Below are 21,542 nucleotides of genomic sequence, written 5' to 3'. Positions count from 1 at the left end.
TATACTTTTTTATATTGCCATGTATTATTGCCAAGTATAAACACATCTCGATCATATGTTATTTTTTGTTAATAATAATAATAATACTTACGGTTTTGCGCTGGCCATTTTGATATCTGGTCAAGTAGTTCTACGACAATAATATTTATACAGAGGGAGTCCTGATCTGCGGATAAAAATTAGAAAAATTCTTAAGAAACAAATACGACTTTCTAAAATAATTCTTATCGAGGAATATCGCAATACTTACAGAGATCATCGGGAAAGAAACGAAGACTTATGTTGGGTGAATCCTGTGGTCTGTTTTGATGATTAACGAGCAACATTGAATTTAATATAATGGATGAAATGATGGTTTTGGTCATCCCCGATTCTAAAATCACACTGTCTGTGATCAATAAAGAAGTTTACGTTACAGTTATATTTGGTTCATGGTTGGATTGCGAAAAAGACGGCGAAATCATGAGAAAATGTTTGAAATTGCACGAAAATTATAAATTCATATATACGATGGTCAACAGTGGAGATTTTCTTTAAAGAAATTTATATTTTTATCCAAAACAGGTATGTTGTACAATTTAGCTATACTTCCCTACACTGGGGTGCTAGTTATAAAATTCAATAACTGTTTAATATTACTTACAATGACAGACGCCTGTGTTGGACAGGTGCAGATGAGGTACAGCTAATATTATTCGAAAGGTCCTGAATATAAACTTGTTCTTGATATAATTCGTTTTGTTTTTTATGTTGAGTCGCTGGCACGTCAAGAAAGCGTGAAGTGATAGCACATATTTCAAACAGAATGCCCTTTTAGATCACTTAAAAGACAACGAAATGCTATGACTTTGATCAGAGAATGAAACAAATTCTCAACTGAATATTAGGTAATAAACGCTGAAGTGTGGAGCACGAAAGAGAGTTGAATGCTATAGTGAAAGAGGACAGGCTTGATCTGAAATGGTATATATAGCAAATGAATCAAATAATAAATTACGCCCACTAACCCTTGACCTTTTAGATATAACCATATCGCGTGATAGTTGAGTCAATATTGAACTTAAAGCAGTTCGGTGAGATTTTCATTTTTGTTTATTGATCCAATTTGAGTGTAATTTTGAATGTTATGACGTACTTAATAAATACATCGAATTCCAAAAACTGAAAAGAGAGGAGGGAGCAGGGGGGGGGGTCGTAAAATCAATACAGGGGATCTGCCTGTCTACAAGACGCAGACCCTACAGTCTACAGACCATCGAGATAATCACATAACCTGAGATACCCCCCCCCCTCTCCCTCAATTTAACTTACATTGAGTAAGTGTGCCACTATAATTTGTCTCTCTAACCAGTTCAACATAAGTCTGGAAATGGCAAATACAGTTATAGCGTCTTTAATTTAATTGCGGCCGATTTGTATGGTAAACGGTCATATAGTCTTCTCTATAATAGCGGTATATTGAAAACTCTACGATTTTCCCGATATTATTCAAAATAGAAACCTGACAAAATAAGTCAGTATATTGGACTATTTGGATAGGTGGGGAGGGAGTGGGGTTGAGGGAATCAGACGGGAGTAAGTAAGGTGGATGAAAATATGTTCAAAATATGGTTAATCGTGTGTGTCAGTGCTCATACATGCGAAGGATGCTGAATTTCCTGTATGAGCTACGTTCTTATATGGATCAACCTTAATTTCCATTCGCATTGGAACACTATTCCAGCATCTAAATAAAATTAACATGGTAAGCCCTGTTCAAGAGTATACCGGTTTTTAGGAAAAACCTTAAATATATATATATAGTCTACTGCTTAAATGTTTAACTTTAAAAGTTCGTAGACAACACTGACGTTATGTAGCACCTTGGACTAGCCACAGTTTCCTTTTAGCTCGAGCTGGTTGTTTATTCTAACACTTCAAGTCAAACAGTCTATGTATGTCACCAAGAATTTGATTTTGTATTCTAATAAAACTGTTTTTGTGTTAAAATTTCGTTATTGTTCTCACTTAAAGTAAATATTTAAATAGTTGGGTAACGCTGATGATACTTAGTCTATATGGCTACACGTTTATTGCCTTCACATTGCTGTTCCAATGCAGCCTGTCTAACATAATACCATATACACATGGCACCGTTTATGGAAAGTTCACAACGAAGTTTCCCCATCCTGTATCTATAACAAGACCATTTCCACGCTGCGCGTGTAGAAATGAACGCATCGCGACCAAGGTTAAAAGTGACGTAGATTTCTTTTTGACATTTGGGGGGGGGGGGGGTTGGGTGATCCGCAGATTTGAGATGAACGCAAACGCCAAACAATCGCCTGAGAGGGGGTTGAGGGGACGGGTGTCTCCTCCCCCTTCAGAAATTTAAGACAATGTAGAATAATGAATGGCACGGGTTCAAATCCCGGTGGAGGCTGGAAGTTTTTTCACTGTTCTGGATTTCCAACTCACTACTATTTCAATGTAATTATATATATATATATATACATATATATATATATATATATATAGTAATTCAATAAAGAATAACACACCAGAAAAATTCCACTTCACGACCGGTTTCGTCCTTTTGGGACTCATCAGGCGAAGGTAGGAATCGAACCCCGGATCTTCGTGTCACGAACCGAAGTCCGTACCACTCGACCACAGTGATTCTACTGGTGTGTTAAAGCGTATAAATTGGCTTTGAATAACTGTCATGAAGGGCGTATTACCCAAGTGTTATGATTGTACAGAGTGCACCCCTGGCGCTTTAAATCTGACAATATATATATATATTTATATTGTTACGAAGTTGTGATTCACTAAGTCTTATGAGAACGTATAAGGTCAACGTTGATGTTCTTATTATCAACCAAGATTTTGAGTTACAAACTGCTATACAACTTATTATCTAACTTGGACAAAACAAATGTAATTATGTTATCTTTTCCATATTTGGATTAGTCGTTCATTGACTAGTTTATTGATTGACATAAACCGTTCTTATTTAAAGCGTACGTCATATCTATAATTTTTAATTAATGGCGGTTTGCTAACCTTGAATATTTTTGCATTCCTAAGATGATTTTGAAAGGTTTTGACCGCGTACAACTTTCCAGTTTTCATGCTTTTCATTAGTGTTACTACTCCATGCGCTCCTCTGCCAAGGGTAATCGGTTTGTTAGTGGTTGGATGTAAACCATGCTGAAGATCACTCTGCAATAACAACTCACATTCTGGAAATAAACGTTGTAGCTTTGGCGTTTTCTTTACAGCGGTTGTTTTCCTAAATTGAAAAAAAATAAGGAAACATGAAGAGACTGTTATTAAAACTCGACCATAATTCTAATTTTTAGTATATATTAACATATGAGTGTTATTTCTCGTCCCGGAGTACAAACATCACACAAAGTTCTCCAATTAATTGAATATGAATCTTTTCACGAAACTATGCGTTCAATTCATCATTGCTTTTCCTTCGCTGGTTGACATCACTCTGGGTTAGGGACCTATCTTTCGAAAAACCTCAGAGGGTTCCCTTTACATAAATTTTAATTTTTTCCATTGTGTTAATGGCCAAAAATATAATTTCGCGTAATTAAAAAGGTGTACTCTTTTTATAAAAAAGAGTGCCTCTTTGATGAGAAATTTGAAAACATATTATTTAAAAGTGCTCTTTATCGCGAGAGTAAAAATTATAATTTAATTTCCGTTTGGTTGAAAAATGCATCAAGGACCCATTTTGTCGAGCCGTATTGAGTTGAGTTTGTGTCTGTCCCATCGAATCAGTTAGCATGTCTCAATGTCCCAGTGCTCATTCTCAACGTACCCAAATTAAACTTCTTCCTCCGCCTCTGCCCTTAGAATCAATGAGAAATATTGATCTCTACCATATAAATCCTCCCCGCTCAGATCTAACACCCCCCCCCCCCCCACTTCTGCTTCATCGTCTAACTCGTCAGAAAGTACAGAAGCATTTAGCTTAGTATAACTTCCCACATTCTGTCCCATTTCGCGTTCCATACGTCAGGTCTATAGAAAAATATTCGATATAGATCGTCACTCAAGATGTTTCATATTCAACTTCGTCAGTTGGAATGCTGGTCATTTTGTTCATGTGACAATTCAATCAATGTAAATTTGTCCATATACAATCGTTCGCTCATGCTTTCCCTTTTCCAATTCGTTATTATTTGTCATCGTAATCCACGTGACTATTGAGTAACCTGCATGTTCATAATATCTGTCGACAGTTTGGATTATTCTGGACAGATTTTAATCCCATTGTAAATCAAAGAAATTCATTTAATTCATTTTTCAACTGGCGGAAACAAACAAACTTAGTCTCACCTTACAACAATTTTCTTTTCCTGAGTCTGCGTAGACTTGATCGTGACTGGTTCAGCCGTTGCTTTGATTGCTTCAGCCGTTGCTTTTTGTGGTTTAATCGTTGCTTTGAGTGGTTCAATCTTTACATGGTGATTATTGTGGACGGATTTGGCAGTAGTAATCTGCAGGAATAAACAATATCTACAAACGATTGTCCGTTTCGATTAGCCTTAGTCTGATAATCTGTCCCGGATTAGATTTTATATGAAGTATGTACATCACTTTGTCCGTCCGTCCGTCTCCTTGGTCCATGAGTGGTTGTGACTGCATTTTGTAGCGTTAACCCTCGGAAAGCTTCGCCTTTGGCTACGCCTTGCCTAACTGCTTTACGTCCAACCAAATTCACAGACGATCGCACGATTCTACCATCACCACCTTTGACCCTGGATACATTTGGGGGCGGCTGTGTAGGGACTGTGGGTGGTCTCATTGAACTACCATCTAGATTCATCTCTTTGATAACCCCAACCAGGGAGCTGCTAGAGTAGCAGCTCCCTGCCCCAACCACGAATTCTTGTAAACGGTAACTTAAATTGTTATGACTGATAATGGTTGGGTTTGGTTCCTGATTTGGGACAGTTAACCCTCCTGGCAACAAATGAGATGTTGGGATTTTTTCTGGGGCACGGATTTGGTTTAATTACTCTTTGGACAAATCGTTTGTTGCTTCTGCTATTTCGTACATCGGGTATCTTGCAATGACTAAGTGCAAATGAAATATGTGTGACGTCACAAGACTCCGGTGGTTTAATTTGTCCTTGTAAGGCCACATCGGGTGTATATGTTATATTCGCTTGATTTGTATAAGACAAGCCTGAAGAACTTTCTTTTCTTATGTCAGGTCAAAGCAGAAAGTAAAAGATGCAATTGTTTCTCTTAGGGCACCACAGGCTGATAATATAGTAACTGATAGTCAGGATCTTGCAGATCTTTTGAACAACTATTTTGTGTCGGTTTTCACAAGGGAAGATACGAGTAGTATTCCAGATTTTCAGGGGGGCAGTGATAGGCTTTAACTGGATACGGTCTTATTTTCGAATGAGGTTGTCTTAAAGGAGCTGCTTCGTCTAAATGTTTCTAAAGCTTCTGGACCGGATGCAATCCATCCGTATTTGTTGAAGACTTTTGCACACCATTTCTGCGTTCCACTCTCGTTGGTTTTTAGTAAATTTATGGATGAAGGTTATGTTCCTAGGGACTGGAGATGTGTTAATATTACCCCAATTTTCAAGAAGGGTGATAAGTCTAAGCCCTGTAATTATAGACCCGTTAGTCTCACTAGTGTAGTTTGTAAGGTCATGGAGTCTATTGTTAAAAGGTCTATGGTCTGTCACTTCAGCAGTCAGTCTTTGACCAGAGAGTCTCAACATGGCTTTTGTCAAAAAAGGTCTTGTCTCACTAATATCCTTGAGTTTATGGAAGATGTAGCAAGTTCACTAAATAGGCAGAGGTCTGTAGATGTCGTGTTCCTGGATTTCCAGAATGCCTTTGATAAAGTTCCCCACCAGCGTCTTTTACTTAGGCTGAAGAGCATGGGTGTCATAGGGAATTTACTGTCTTGGATCGGGAATTGGCTTGGTAATAGGGAACAGAGGGTGGTAATTAAAGGCTGTGCTTCTTCTTGGCAGAACGTTACTAGTGGGGTTCCACAAGGGTAGGTCCCTTGTTGTTTGTTGCCTATATAAATGACATGACGGAGATATTTGGTGTAAAGCTAAGAAGTTTGCTGATGACACCAAATTGTATTCTGAGGTCTCTTCCAAAAGCGATTCTGAGAAATTTCAAGCGGATTTGGATAAGATTTTTTCCTGGTCTCAGGGGTGGCAAATGCTTTTTAATATTGATAAATGTGAGGTAATGCATATTGGTAGTAGTAACCAAAAGTTTACATACAATCTTAATGGTGTGGAGTTACAGGAGGTCTCTGTTGAAAGAGACCTAGGTATCTACATTGACTCATCTCTGCAACCTTCTAAACATTGTCTTGAAGCTGCTAAAAGAGGTAATAGGGTTTTAGGTATGATCAAGAGGAACTTCAGTTTTCTGAAAGAGGACATCGTAGTTAGGCTTTATAAGCAGTTGGTTAGGCCTCATCTGGAGTATGCTGTGCAGGCTTGAAACCCTTACTTTGCTAAGGATACGGAAGTACTTGAAAAGGTCCAGAGGAGGGCTACTAGGATGATTAGTTCCTTAAAGAGGGTTCCTTATTATAGGCGGTTACAACTGTTGAATCTCACCACACTGGAGCTTAGGAGGTTACGTGGGGACTTGATCCAGGTTTTCAAGATTGTGAATGGTTTCGACAATTTATCCTTTACCGACTTTTTCTTGTTTGCTAACAGTAGTTGTACTAGAGATCATTGTCTTAAACTCCAAAAGTCGCATAGTAGGATTAATATTCGGCATAATTTTTTTTCTAATAGGGTTGTGAATGAGTGGAATGGTTTGCCTGAGAAAGTTGTACTTGCAAGTAGTGTGAATGGGTTTAAGAATGCTTTGGACAAGCACTTTAAGCATTGTAATCGGGTCTGAGTGTCTGTGTGTTCATTTTTTTTTCTCTCTCTATAGGGTCCTTGATGGGGACTTAAGTGTCCCTCCTGATCCTTTTTTCTACTAAACTAAACTGAACTAACTACATAATAATTGTCTTGTGATAGTTTGGTTTTGCGAATGATAAATTTCCATCACTTTGTTTTAATTGTATTACTATATTTTCCTTAAAGTACAGTTTACAGTATCTCTCATTATACACAACGCCACGTCATAATCAGGCTACGTTGGATTTGTATCACTTTTACGCACCAGTGTGCTGTACGTCATACTCATCGAATTTTAAAAGATTTATATATTCAACCCTCGATTCAAGTCGCTGTATGACTGAAATATAATTCGCGTACTGAGATAGGGGTAATATCATCAATATACCACCATCACATCCACGCATTATAGTTTCAATTTTATTCCGAGTTGAATCGAGTGTCGAATTTGAAGGCGGGTGTTGGCTGGTCTCTGCAAAGTAGCGTCGACCTATTGGAGGCATTTTAAAATTATTTCAACAACTGTTCACAGTTTGAACATGATGTTAGGTCAGTGGGTGAAAGTGGGCAGTATTTTAACCCACTCGGAAGGGGTCAAAAAGCTTAATAGAAATACGGTACGTATTAATCTTATAAAATCATCTTAATCATTTGTCCTTAACACAACAATCTTTGCTCTGCCAAACATTCGGTTATAAAAACAAAAACTTCCCATGTAGTTTGCTTTATTCCGTGTGTCGTGTTAATGATAAAATTGCAGGAGTTTAGGTTTACGTGCTGAGAGAATTTTGAGTAACAAGGTTAAGTCTATTTTGAGATTTTTTTTATTAGAGAAATGTTCTCTTTTGTTATAGTTCGCCCTCACTTGCAGTTAAAATGTGTTTAGTCATGGAATACAGCATGTTGCAATGAATGGCTTAAACGGCTTGTAAGCTATTAACTTATAGTTAGCAGGCCTGACGAAGAGGGAGACATATAGGGAGGGGTTTTTGTTCCGGCCTACATAGGCTGGCCGGTAACAAATATGGGATAAAGAACAAGATATTCTTATACCAATATGAAATGATTCATTTAAAAGAACGTTGTAAAAATGGCGACCCAGCAAAGAGTTTCTTCGTTGTTATAATACTGTTTCATTCTTTACAAGTTATGTTAGTTAACCCGACTTAGTTTTCAAAACAGCCACATTAATTTTAATTGCGTTTTATTCAAAATCCGAGATAAAACAAATTTGTCATCCCTATACTTACATATTGTTCTGTGTTTTTAAAATTCTTAAATATTTACCTTGGAAACCTTACAACAATTACACGATCGATAACCGATCATTAGTAAGACACGTTTCAAGATATTTATCTTATAAGTGACAATGGGAAAATTACAAACATTACATCTATACAAAAAAGCAGTTCATGTTGTAAAGAGGCAAAGATTAATGATACATTGTCTAATATCTTGCGTTTCTATGTTTACTTTATGCCATTATTCATAGATTCCAGCAGCCAGCCTTGGCAGATAATCTCTTAAATAAATCTGTTATGAATAAAGATAGATGTCTGAATCTTTTGTGAGTGCATGTGATTAATTTAAATTAAAGAAAATAAAAAATCTTGTTGCTTGTTTAAACACCTCAACGAAAACAACGTTTGACGATAAACTGTGTTACAAACACAGAAATCTGCGTAAGTGTGTGGAGTAGAGAAAGAGAGAAAGGGGGGGGGGGGTTCATTCAGCCGGGAATAATTAGTGCGCCATCTTTTCAACCACACACAAAGAACAAGAGTGTTTATCAGCACAACCTTACGTATAGAGCTAATTATAAACCTAACCTATAGATTACAAATATACCTCATAATACACCATTTGACGTCTTATTTATTTCTAGGTAAAAACCCATTCATTAGTCTTAAAAGTCTCTTCCGGATTCATCTCTCCCATCTGACTTTTCCTTCTCATCTCTCTCATAATTTTCTTTATCTCATTCTTTTCTGCAGTCTCTCCGATCTATCTCATCTGTCCATTTCTGTCCTTCATCTTTCTCCTCCATCTTATCCCTCATATTTGTCTCGCCTGCCTCAATCGCACCATCTATCTCATCCCTCTTATCAGTCTCAGTCTTACCATCTATTTCATCCCTCTTATCTGTCTAAGTCTTACCATCTATCTCATCCGTCTTATCTGTCTCACCTGTCTCACTCTTACCATCTATCTCATCCGTCTTACTTGTCTCACTCTTACCATCTATCTCATCCGTCTTATCTGTCTCACCTGTCTCACTCTTACCATCTATCTCATCCGTCTTATCTGTCTCACCTGTCTCACTCTTACCATCTATCTCATCCGTTTTATCTGTCTCAGTCTTACCATCTATCTCATCCGTCTTTTCTATTTCAATCTTAGCACCTATCTCATCTATCTCATCCGTCTTATCTGTCTCACCTGTCTCACTCTTACCATCTATCTCATCCTTCTTATCTGTCTCACTCTTACCATCTATCTCATCCGTCTTATCTGTCCCACCTGTCTCACTCTTACCATATGTATGTGTGTACGTGTGTATGTTTGTAAATATATATCTATATATCTATATATATATATATATATATATATATATATATGTATATATATATATATATATATATATATATATATAAATATATATATATATGTGTGTGTGTGTGTATATATATATGTATCCACAAGAAAAAATGGAAAAAATAATACTTTCATTTCCAACTTTATTACTTAGAACGTTAAATCGGTTACAAAATATTTCGAGCATCAACACGGCTCTTCTTCAGTTGCAGTAATGAAATGGAAGAAACTAGACCTTATTGGTATTTAGCTTAGCATATATACTCCTAAAAGAGAGATCTCTGTTGAGCCCATTGTTGTGTGTGTTTTGATCTAAAAATGCAGATAGTTTTCTGTTCATTTTTGTATTAAGCCGTCAAACCTCCGTCACTAAAAAATCCCCTCTATAGTATAGTGCACAATGAAAACAGGTCGTATGTTTGTCTAATCACATTCTGGCTTTCGTTATTTTTGGTATTTTGGCTATTCTGTTTACTACGCCGTAGTCAGAATTTTTTAAGAAGAGTTACACAAAAAAATAGTAATCATTTTCGTAACAATAAATTTGAGTACGCACAATGAACCTAAGGCCAAAGTTTCTTCCGCATTGCTAGCCGCACATCATTGCTATTCTATTTCATTCGATGTGGTCACCGTGTCAAACCCATATGTGAGTTCGTATTTTAGCAGCACACTAGCCAATGGTAGTGCCATGGTGAGGTGAGGGTGGGATGGGGGCGGGGTTAAGTGATGATAACGGAGCTACGTTTGGGGTCAATTTTTAAATATGGCTTTAATATTTAAAATACAATAAATGGAAGATCATAGATAATAGTTTTAGATTTATTTTTAATTATTTTAATTTATTTCAGTTTAAAATTTCTTAAGGCATTGTCAAACATTGTTTTATATTCATTGTTATCGTATCATGTTGTTACGTGGGCTAAGGCATTAAGTTTTGTTTGGAAAGGTTTTTATTTGAAAGAGAAATATTGCTCAGCGTATAGATGCATTCTTTAATATAGTAAAAAAAATAATACTTTGAAGAACACAATTGACAGGACATTAACTAAACAATATGGACGTTACGTAAATGGACTCCAAAGAATCCCTCATGTGTCGCGTTTTTCTCGAAGTTGCTGGAACTAATCGAGGGCGCTATGTCGTATATCAGCGTTACTCGAGAATTTTGTGTGTAAAAGTTGATTTCACACGGCGGAACTCTGTGAAACATTACGTCACAAGGCAAAATCCTCTAACGATAATCATTGTTTATTTAGTTTTCATAAAGTTTCTCGGCCGGATGCCATCCATGTGACGTCATTGTCTAGCATTGCTTCCTCCCTATATATGACGTCAGTTCCTCCTTGAGTTTCTTCATCGTTGGTCTCTGACGAAAATCGTCATGCATGCACATTTTGCCAATCTTTTTCAAATATTTAGATCGGTCTCCGGCCATTCTAATGAAGATCTTACCTAATGAATACATTTCTGAATTTTCACTGTATGGCAATAACCCTAGGACTACTTCCGGGGCGATGTGGGCGGACCTTTGGAGGACCTCACCTTGCCTCTCTGGTGTGAGATGTTCGTATTTTGGTTTATTAGCCGTGCTTACTGCTCTTCCAAAATCGATGATTTTGATATGAGGATCTTGCCCTCCTTGAAGCTCAGGCATCAGCATTATATTGTCAGGTTTAAGGTCACAGTGAAAAATTCCTCGTGATTGAACATCTATGAGGGCTTTAACGATGCTCAGAGCAACACGAACGATAATATCAGCAGAAAAGATCTTCTTGCGAATAGCGGTTTTAATAGTACATGTCATTAGAGTGTCTTGGTCACCGATAAATTCTTGAACGACAGAAGGAACCCCGGTGTTCCCCTCTGCTGGAACAATACCGAACAGTTCTGGGACGCACTTCAAACCGCGTAGTTTAGTTAACATCTGAACCTCCACCTTTGCGTCCTGTCCAAAGGAAAAGAGAATCAGTTATTACACAGTGAGTAAAGAAAAGATGAAGATACGGACAAAAATAATCTTTGATATTCGTTTCATATTTTATTTATTTTTTCTAAACTGGCTTTCGAACTTTGTTAGCATTTGTAAGGAACGCACAAATTATTAAATATGCATATTTATCAATTTACGATAACTGATGGAGATGTCCTGCAGCGGAAAAATGAGAATTGAACATTCAGAAAGTAATGTGGGCCCTTATGAAAAGGTGGAATGGTATGGTTTATTTTAAAAACTAAACCTACCGAGATCGTAAATCTTATTCATTTCAAAAATTATTGTTATAAATTATCTTTGTTACAAGTATTAACAGACACATCACAATTAAACTGAATGTTTATTGGTATATTGAATAATTTATTTCTAATACTATTTTTTTTTAAATGAGTGATTTTCTTGATATTCGTTTGCAGTACATATCATTTCAGATTATATATGTAATAACGAACAATTATTACAAAGATAAGATTTCCTACACCTTCTTGGTTACCAAAGACATGATAGTTTCGATGCCATAATATTTTGTCAATTTGATATACAAAATTAATTAATTAATTAATAAAGCCATAAAGCCGTAAACTGAAGTCATAATCGTGACGTCAGAGAAAACACGCCACAAAACTCTGACGTACCGTATGAGATCAAGTTTGGTCAACTAAATTTTTTCGCTTTGCTAACCTTGAATATTTTCGCATTCATAAGATGATTTTGAAAGGTTTTCACAGCACAAAGCCTTCCAGTTTTGATGTTTTTCATTAGCCTTACTACTCCAAACGCTCCTTTGCCAAGAGTTATCGGTTTGTTGGTGGTCGGATGTAAAATATGCTGAAGATCACTTTGCAATAGCAACTCACATTCTGGAAATAAATGCTGTAGCTTTGCTGCTGTTGTTTTCCTAATGAATGAAAATAGATTATTAGAAGCTGTTATATGCAACGTTTATGAAGGTGTTCTACTTTCTCATCAAGATCAAGTATACCAGATGAAATAGAATTAGAAAAAAATGAGATGAGTGAAATAAAGTAAAGCAGAACATTATTTATTGCTTTTTAATTATTTGTCACCATTGCAGAACCCCACCCACCCCTCCCCACACCCTTACTAAGACAACGGAGAAAGTTAATGCTGACTTGGCAAGTAACAAAAAGTAAGTTTGAAAATCCTTACAAACATTTAGCTAGATTTTTCAGAACATTTTGCTCACCTCACAACAACATTCTTGTCTGGAGTTAGCGTATGCTTGGTCAAGACTAGTTCAGTCATTGCTTGGACTGGTTTAGACTTTGCATTAACTTGTTCAGCCGTTGTTTTGATTGGCTTGACAGTTTCTTTGACTGGTTCAGCTGTTTCTTTCACTAGTTCAGCCTTCGCCTTGAAAGGTTCAGCGATTGCTTTGACTAGTTCAGCCGTTGCCTCGACTGGATCAGCCGTTGCCTCGTCTGGTTCGGCCGTTGCTATGACTGGTTCAGCTGTTGCTTTGATTGGTTTAGCCACCGTTGCCTCAACTGGTTCAGTCGTTGTTTCGGTCTTAATTGGGGCAGGTTTGGTAATAGCAAACTGGAGGCATAATCGACAAACAAGTTGTTCAGCCGTTACTTTGAGTAGTTCAGCCGTTGCTTTGACTTGTTCAGTCGTTGGTTTGACTGATTTAGCCGTTGCCTCGTCTGGTTCAGCCGTTCCCTCATCTGGTTCAGTCGTTGCCGTGACTGGTTCAGCCGTTGCCTCAATTGGTTCAGCCGTTGCATCGGTGTTAAATGGGACAGGTTTGGTAATAGCAACCTGGAGGAATAATCGACAAACAAGTTGTCCAGATATAATTAAAAGATCTACAGATAATTACAGATGACCGATAATGAAAGTGGAAGACTCAAATTGTGAACTAACGTAAAGCTACTATTATGAAATGGGTTGAATTAAAATAAATTTAATGGACTAATCATGAAGCTAATACGGACTACTGTTCAGTTTAAACATTTGCAATTGTTTAGTATAATCTATTGGTGTTACAATGTAAATTTTTAATCAATTTTCATTCGATGTGAAAATAATCGACGAAATCCACGTCTGAAAGTCATTATGTCTATTGTTTCATTTCTTATCGTTTGTTTTTCCTCTTGTTGTTCCTAGATTTATTTATTTTTGGGTGTTTTTTTGCAACATAATTCATCGAAATTTCTACAATTAATATCTGTGAGCCTGAATACCTTTCGTGGCTGTGACCAGTTGACATTTGGATGTATCAAAGGCGCTTTCTCCGAGGGTAACTCATTTCTTGATACTGATGGATATCGGGCAATGTTGACATTTCGTATCAGGACTTTATGTGTTTTGGCTGCATACCCGTCTAGTTCCACTTCGCTCCTTGAGCCTGCTACCAACCCATCCACTCGTGAGGCATCGCCATCTTGTTTGTTAATCGCTAGCTTTGGCTCTTGGCCTGGGACTAACTCTCTCGGTGCAGGAAGAGGTGTTAGCTTCAAAGGTTGCTCACTATGGCTTCTGGCTCTGGTTGATGAATGTGGTTTAATGGGTGTTTGGATGATGTGATTGATGCTCCCGTTATTCTGTGCGTTGCGTACATTGACTAGGTCAATTGCTAGTGGAATATGGCTGACGTCACGAGGTTTTGGTAAGGCGGTAGCGTGTGCTAGGGTCACATCTTTTGAACAATTGAAGTTTACATTGTTTTCCTGATCTTGAAGTCTTAAACAGGATGATTGAGGCTGGAGAGCTAACGCCTGAGGTAATGCCGGTGATCGAACTGCCTGACGGCATGAAGAGGGCAGTATTTGTAAATGGCGTTGATCAAACTCCTGGTCAAGCCCGACGGCGTGGCATGGAGTCTTTGCTTGACACCTTAAAAAAGACTTGATGAAGGATTTCTGCCGTTTAATTGTTTCATTCAAAGATTCTTGACCGTCTGGTGAAAGAGACTGTAAAGTATGAAAGCTGATCGACTTTGCATATTTGATGATGGTCGAAACATCTTTCAGATCGATACCACGTGACTGGCATCTAAGTTTGGTCGTCCCTGATTGGTTGGTAAGAGGAGGGCGCCCTTTATTTACCAGGGTGTTGGTGGGCTGGATAAGAGTGACCTCTCTGTTCTTTGGAGAGGTCTGACGCTTTCTTGAGCTGGAAGATGTTTTTACCTTCCGTTGAACCTTTGGTGTTGCGTTTAGCGGCGACTTTGGTTTGGTAATGCCGTAATTAGGTTGAAAGCTTTCCGTTGTCAAGGGTGAAGATCTTTTCCCTTGCCTGTCGGTCACATGACCAACTCTCTGCTGTGAGTTGTTTCTCGATCCATGAGATGAAGTTATGGAAACTGATGAAGGTCTTGGTTCATACTGGTCCGGAACTTCGTAAGTATTAGATCGAGAATGGCCACAGCAGTTCAAGGTCGAAACGACCTTCTTCCAAACCGAGCGTCTATAAAATGAAATATATAGAATCGTCTTAATTAACCATGTCAAAATGTAGAAACTATCAGCAATTTCTTTTTTCGTTTTGATAAAATCACATTCTTTGTAATTAAATATACATATATAATAAGTGTGTTGTGTATTTGGGGGTAGGGGTTGCAGCTCCATGTCACGTGTTGAGTATGTTTTGTGACTTTTTTGCTCGGAGTCACCGATGTAAAATTGTCATCCTGCTCACATGTAGGGTCAAAGTTGCAACCAGCGGGGAATAATTCCATAAGGATACTGATCATTAGAGTAGCCTAGTATGTAAATTCTTCAACCATACTGGCATACGTTTCATTGCTAACGTTATGTAACATCTACCAATTCCCATTAAGTTTACTAAGCTAACGACACAAGGCTCCTCGATACCACTACAAAATATTTCTTGCAATGAACGGGTAACGGATAAATAATTATTCAAGTACCGAATATTCCAACGTATGCGAATTTCGCCTTTGCTTACGGAAATCAGTTTTAAATTAATGATATAAAATTGGCTGGACGAGTTACGCATCAGAAAAGGATATTCCATTCCACAGCCAATTTTCATACAGACTTTAATCTAATATACAGTAAACAATGAATTTAATATACAGTAAACAATCAATATAATATATATATAAACAGTCGATACAATACATAGTAATCAACCCGTATAATATACAGTAAACAATCAGTATAATATATATGAAACAGATTAAATAATATATAGCAAACAATCAGTATAATATAGAGTCAACATTTGATATCATATACAGTAAACAGTCGATGTCATATACAGTAAACATTCGATATAATATACAAAAAAAATCAAAATAAGATACAGTTAACAATGTTCTCATGTGCATACCATTAATGCTAAATATACATAAATTAACTCCATTTACCTATGAAGAGCCGGTTGGGTTTGGTGGTGTTGGAATTCGTTCATATGTCTGGATAACATTGTTACCAACTGAAATTTAAAAAAAAAACAGTTTACAACCATAAAAGTGTGTTATATAAATATATAGATAGCTTGTATATACATTGCGAGTGTTTCATGTGTGTATTTCATGAGAACCAAAAATCTAAACAAAGTATGGGTTGTTGCTTTGCAACAGAAGACTGATTTCGTGAGGGGTCGCATTTGAGGCGTCGAATGGAGGACATTCCACATCTTAGTCCTTACGTCATGAGGATGGCTATTTGAGTCTTACATTTTCTTCGATATGCGATAGCTAGTCAAGACCTCGGGAAAGACAAGGCCAGTAATGACAAAGTTGTTGTTAGGTTATGCAAAGTAAACATATTGTTAGCTGTTATGCTATGCTAGGTTAGGTTTAATATAGCTGAACTGAAATTACGATGCTATGATATGCTATACTATTCTGTGCTATGTTAGACCGACTTGTGGGTAATACATGGTTATGCCACAACTAGAGGTTAAACTTGTCCGGATTGTTGGCTTTTCTATGCAAGGCCATGTTACGTTACCCTCGAGCTGATGTAGGCCTATAGGCCTTCTAAGCGTATACCTATGTACGCTAGGATAAGCTTAACTTGGCTAAGATGTAGTGTGGGTAAACTTGCCATTAAATTATTACAGGATATTTTCTTTAGATATACTAGTATTTGTAACTACATAATGTTGTTCGAAGGGAGATTAATGTAATAAAACTAACGATTTCTAAGGACTGTTTAAATAATTGTATCATTCAATATTGCAATGATATAATTATGACATAGGGCTAAATGTCTATTTTCTATGTATGGTTTTATTAATGAGTTGAAATATACCGCATATACCGTCGACCAGGTAATGACTATATAGTACCATCTTCAAGAAACAATGAACTCATTATCCCGAAGTGCTGACGTTTATGTAGTTGGTTTCATATCATTTACCCATTCACAAGGCGTGGGGATGAAAACCCCACCCCCCCAAAAAAAAAACTATTTATAAATATTTTTCCCAGGAATTAGGTTCTGCCTGCCCCTGGAAATTTTTTACCCCCCCCCCTCCCCACACCCGAAAGAATGAAGTCTAGCTATGCCCCTGGGTGTCCATATCAAATTTAATGAATAGCAAGCTCAGAATTATAACTATAAGGAATATTCATTACACCAAACTATAGCTGCATGTAATGCAGCAATGCGTTGCAAATACAGTAAATATTATTATTTTCTGTAAGCAAACGCTAATCAAACTGATTTAAAGAGAACGTATACTCACCAGAAATATGAATTTGAAGCAGTGGGTTCCAGTTTCTGGAAATAAATCGCTGTATTCGCTAGGTAAAGCAAGTACTATGTGTTCGTGATGCTAGGCAAATTGAACTGAAGGATACCGTTGTCAAGGTATACAATACTCTTAGTTTTATGCCTATGTGACGTCAGTAAACCTGCGTGAAGAAAGCGTTGACTTTTGCGCGCTCGAACGCACTAAAGGCATCATATAACATGCCTTAAGTAGCAAAGCCTAATCAGTGGTTGGGATGGAGCGACGGTATCATGTACAACCCAAAGAATTTGCGTAACGCCAAAAGCGCTAGATTGATAACTCTTACGTCTTGCACACAACAAAGTGAAGCGAGTACACGCGCGCGCCTGTGTACGCAAGTTTTATTTCTTGCATCGCGTTCGTAAATAAGGGGTTAATCAACGGTCTAGCGTGCGTTACTCACAGGATTAATACACGATCGTCGGGGGATAATGCAAGCGATGCACGAGGGCGGAGCCCGAGTGCATCCAGCGATAGCAGTAATACCCGGAGTGCATTAATCATGTGAGTAACGCACGCTAGACGGTTGATTAACCCCGTTCATTCATACACTACCATTTGTGTGGGGGAAAAATCATAAAACAAAACATTTTTGGTTACATATAACCAAAGATTTATTAAAGTGATGCCCCGTTATTTTACCGTGCGTTACTCACAGTATTAACCACGGTCAGCTGACCTGAATGGACCAATAGGATTTAGGAATCTTTACTAAGTATGAATGAACACTTAATGATGGAGCCAACTTGCACTTATACGCACGCGTATTCGTTTGATCTGGCCGTTCGTTTCGTGACACTGCTTTGCCGTATTTCTACGATGGCACTTAGTTTTTGTCTTCGTAATATAGATAAGGAACCGTAACAGTTGGATTAAACAAGAATTCAAGCAAGATTTTGATGTTCATTATGACTTAAAGACAGGAAATAATGATTCTAAGGAGATATAAGGGATGTAGAAAGAACCATTGGAGAATCAGACGGGAATATCCCAATTTATATGCAGCCTTACTATTCACCTAATCAAAATATTCCTTATACGGCAAAAAAAAAATACAGTAATGCTTCACTTTCAGTGAGAAGTCAAATATCTGATGACTCCTATACATCTTAAACAGACAAAAAGAGAAGCGAGGAGTCTGAGGAGTGTTAAATTATTCTCGACTTCAAATTGAAACTGTTCTGAAATGTAACTTTTACTCCAGAGACGCGGATTCTAGTATGCCATATACAGTAAATATGCCAAGTTGTTTGATACGGACGAGGCCGTGAATATATATATATATATATATATATATATATATATATATGTATATATATATATATATGTATATATATATATATATATGTATATATATATATGTGACGTGGGAAATTCAAATAATAAATTCCCACTCGGGTTCTTTTAACTCTTATGAAAAAAAAAAGATGAAATGTAACAGTATGCTTATAAATAACGAAAATTTATTATTGTACACTACAATTCACATAAGCTGCTTTGCTAGATTAACTGTCTTTTACATAACAAAATCTTAACGTTTACTGGTGCCCTTCTTTTACTCAACAGAAAATGTTTCTTTTAACTAACGAAGTCGGGTTTTTTCTCCACGACAATTCTCTTATTAACTAATCTGTCGTTAGTCGATATCTCTTTTAAATAATGCTTTCTTGCGTATAACCATATATGATGTTATCGCCCAATATACAGACGGAGGGAGGGCCTCAACGTTGGCTGCTATACGCACGGATCTTCCGTCTCGTGGCTCCTCTCTAAATTAAACAGGCTCTGACTTAACGTTCCCAGTATCCTAACAACAAAACGGAGCACTGAGTTTCGTCTCCCAGGAAATGGTACACTGTAATAAAATTGATACAATGATGTTTCCTCTTGTCAGTAAAATGAATAGTTTACATCATGTACTCAATCCCCCTAGCCGCTCTAAATAGGACAACATTATCGTTATACAGTCATAAAAGTGGACTATCCCTGAAATTAACATTATTATCATATAGCGAATTCCCAACCCTTCAAATCGAAAACGGATTTGTCTCTCCGGCAATTAATATTCAAACAATGCATTTCAAATTAACCCTCAGTCATATACTATAGTTTTAAGTATAATTCACTCCATATATGAGTTATTCCCATTTACCATTGAGCCATACTACACTACTTATAAACACACTTCTAATATTAGGACATTTAATATTAGCTACAAACTACCAAATTAATATATATTAACATATGTTCCTTAGTCAATCACTTAAAACAAATTCCCACTTACGTGAAATGATTTAGACAGCCTCTGAGTCACGGCATGGGGCAGGTTTCTCCATTTGGTCGGTGAAGGGTACTCTCAAACAAATATCAATACACAAGTATACCGTCTACCCAGACAAAATTATAGCCTCTCCCGGTAATATATACCCTAGGCCTGTCTCCACGACATATATACTATACTGTGATCGACGCCCTATTTGCTTACGCCTAAAACCGCCGTCTACTCTGCCTAGATGCTCAGAGTGAAGTGAAGTTTCTAAACCTCGTGTTCTATTTCATTTGCTCATTCCACCTGGAAGCAATGCTTGCAATTAGGGGCATGTGTTTCAAATATTCCTCCTTTGTAAGAGACTTTTTGTTTTATTTAGCGCGCCTCGCTCCCTAACAATACGTTTGGCATTTACTCTTGAATACGCTACAAACACCTTGCATATTATGCTAATTAGTCTATGACCAGTGGAAATAACCCTATACGTGTCATTTTAACCGTCACAATATATATAGATATATATATATATATATATATATATATATATATATATATATATATATATATATATTTATATATATATATATATATATATATATATATATATAAATATATATATATATATATATATATATATATATATATATATATATAAATATATATAGTTCAAGAAAGTTCAAGATATCAAGAAGTTCAAGAAAGGAAGAAAGAATATATATATATATATATATATATATATATATATATATATATATATATATATATATATATATATATATATATATATATATATATGTATATATATATATGTATGTATATATATATATATATATATATATATATCTTTAAGATGCATTCCCATAGGACTTAAAGGAGTAATTGCTCTTACTTCATGTGACGTCACTTCCTGAGTGTTCGGATCCAACGATGATGTCGTCGTGAATGGCGTTGTAACGGCGCCACGGCGGGCGTGGTGTTCTCAGAGGTATCTGGTGAACCAAATCGATCCTTTATTTGTTCGACTGAGCGGACACTTGTATAAATTTAACCAATAGTACACAAATAACTTATAACCATCTAAATGGGGTCATGTCAAGGGCGTTGTAACCGGGGGGCAGTGAAAAATGTGGGGGGCGGAAGTATCATTCCGCCCCCCCCCCCCGGTTCGCAAGTCAGAAAACCCCTTTTTCATTTCCAAATGAGCAAAATATCTCATTTGGAGCACCAAATTGCATCTAAGGCCATGTGAAAATACAAGTTTACAAAATGGAGTGGGTGTTGAAGTGTGCTATATTGCACCAAATTGCATCTGAGGCCACCTGGAAATGCAAAAAAATCCAAAGGGGAGGGGGACACCCCCTTCCCTTAGACCCCTCCCCCAGGCCGGCCGTCAGTCTTCAGCCCCCCCCCCTCAAAAGTACCTTCCTACGCCACTGGGTCATGTTAAAATGTATACGCCACAATGCCTCATGCACCCCCCCTCCCACCTCACTGAAGTACGTACCAGTTAGTTACTTTCATGTACATCTTCAAGTAGTACTTGCTCTTACGTTATGTCATTACGTCATTTCCTGATTGTTCGAATTCAAAGTCGATGTGAATGATTTTGCAAATATCGTGTATTTTGTCACTTGTGAAATTGTCTTCCCATAATATTGGCACTGATGGGTGGGAGCAGGAGTCTGCAAGAGGGGAGGGGGGTGGCAGACCCATTTGCCCGGGCCTGGCTGTACCACCACACTGTTTTCCTTCAAAGTAATTAATGATACAATGCAGATGTCAAGAAATGCCCACCCCATCTCGACACTTATAAGTATTATTCATGTGTAAAACTCAACGAAAACATCGGAAAATGAAAACAAGGGAAGTGTGATTTTTGCAAAGCTAATGAACGATATTGTAAAGGGTGTATCGTAGGCTTTTTTTTAATTAAGGAAGTGGACATCACAGGGGAACAGCTGCCTCTTGCCCCCACCCCCCTCCCTTACACACAGGCTACGGCCGTGCGGTTCACATAAAAATAATCACAAAACAG

At 37.2% G+C, this 21,542-nt stretch overlaps 2 protein-coding genes across 3 annotated transcripts in view; both read right to left on the bottom strand.

The window, feature by feature from the left end:
- LOC139964432 (uncharacterized) overlaps nt 1-940 on the bottom strand; it is a 44,383-nt gene extending 43,443 nt beyond the window's left edge. For both annotated transcript variants that reach the window (XM_071965983.1, XM_071965986.1), the window contains exons 1-2: nt 644-940; nt 92-166 (exon numbers count right to left, since the gene is read on the bottom strand). In XM_071965983.1, the coding sequence (XP_071822084.1) occupies nt 92-108 (17 nt within the window). In that variant the 5' untranslated portion in view covers nt 109-166; nt 644-940. The remainder of the gene's footprint in view (nt 1-91; nt 167-643) is intronic.
- Nucleotides 941-10,361: 9,421 nt separating this feature from the next.
- LOC139965005 (uncharacterized) lies at nt 10,362-17,278 on the bottom strand. Its single transcript, XM_071967147.1, has 6 exons — nt 17,191-17,278; nt 15,863-15,930; nt 13,713-14,937; nt 12,713-13,287; nt 12,187-12,403; nt 10,362-11,457 (listed from the first exon to the last, which is right to left on the bottom strand). Exons 2-6 carry the CDS (start codon nt 15,919-15,921, stop codon nt 10,816-10,818), a joined length of 2,718 nt encoding a protein of 905 aa, XP_071823248.1. The 5' UTR covers nt 15,922-15,930; nt 17,191-17,278; the 3' UTR covers nt 10,362-10,815.
- Nucleotides 17,279-21,542: the final 4,264 nt, after the last annotated feature.

The sequence above is a fragment of the Apostichopus japonicus genome, chromosome 23, assembly GCF_037975245.1.
Source record: "Apostichopus japonicus isolate 1M-3 chromosome 23, ASM3797524v1, whole genome shotgun sequence".
Classification (NCBI taxonomy): domain Eukaryota; kingdom Metazoa; phylum Echinodermata; class Holothuroidea; order Aspidochirotida; family Stichopodidae; genus Apostichopus; species Apostichopus japonicus.
The sequence above is the reverse complement of the archived record's forward strand: the minus strand, read 5'-3'. Positions and strand labels throughout refer to the sequence as shown.

Coding starts and splice junctions, on each gene's coding strand:
- LOC139965005 (XM_071967147.1), bottom strand. CDS start 15,921: ATGTTATCCAGACATATGAACGAATTCCAACACCACCAAACCCAACCG. Junction 14,938..15,862: donor ACCCAACCGGCTCTTCATAG/GTAAATGGAGTT, acceptor TTCATTTTATAG/ACGCTCGGTTTGGAAGAAGG. Junction 11,458..12,186: donor TGAATGCGAAAATATTCAAG/GTTAGCAAAGCG, acceptor TCCTTTGGACAG/GACGCAAAGGTGGAGGTTCA.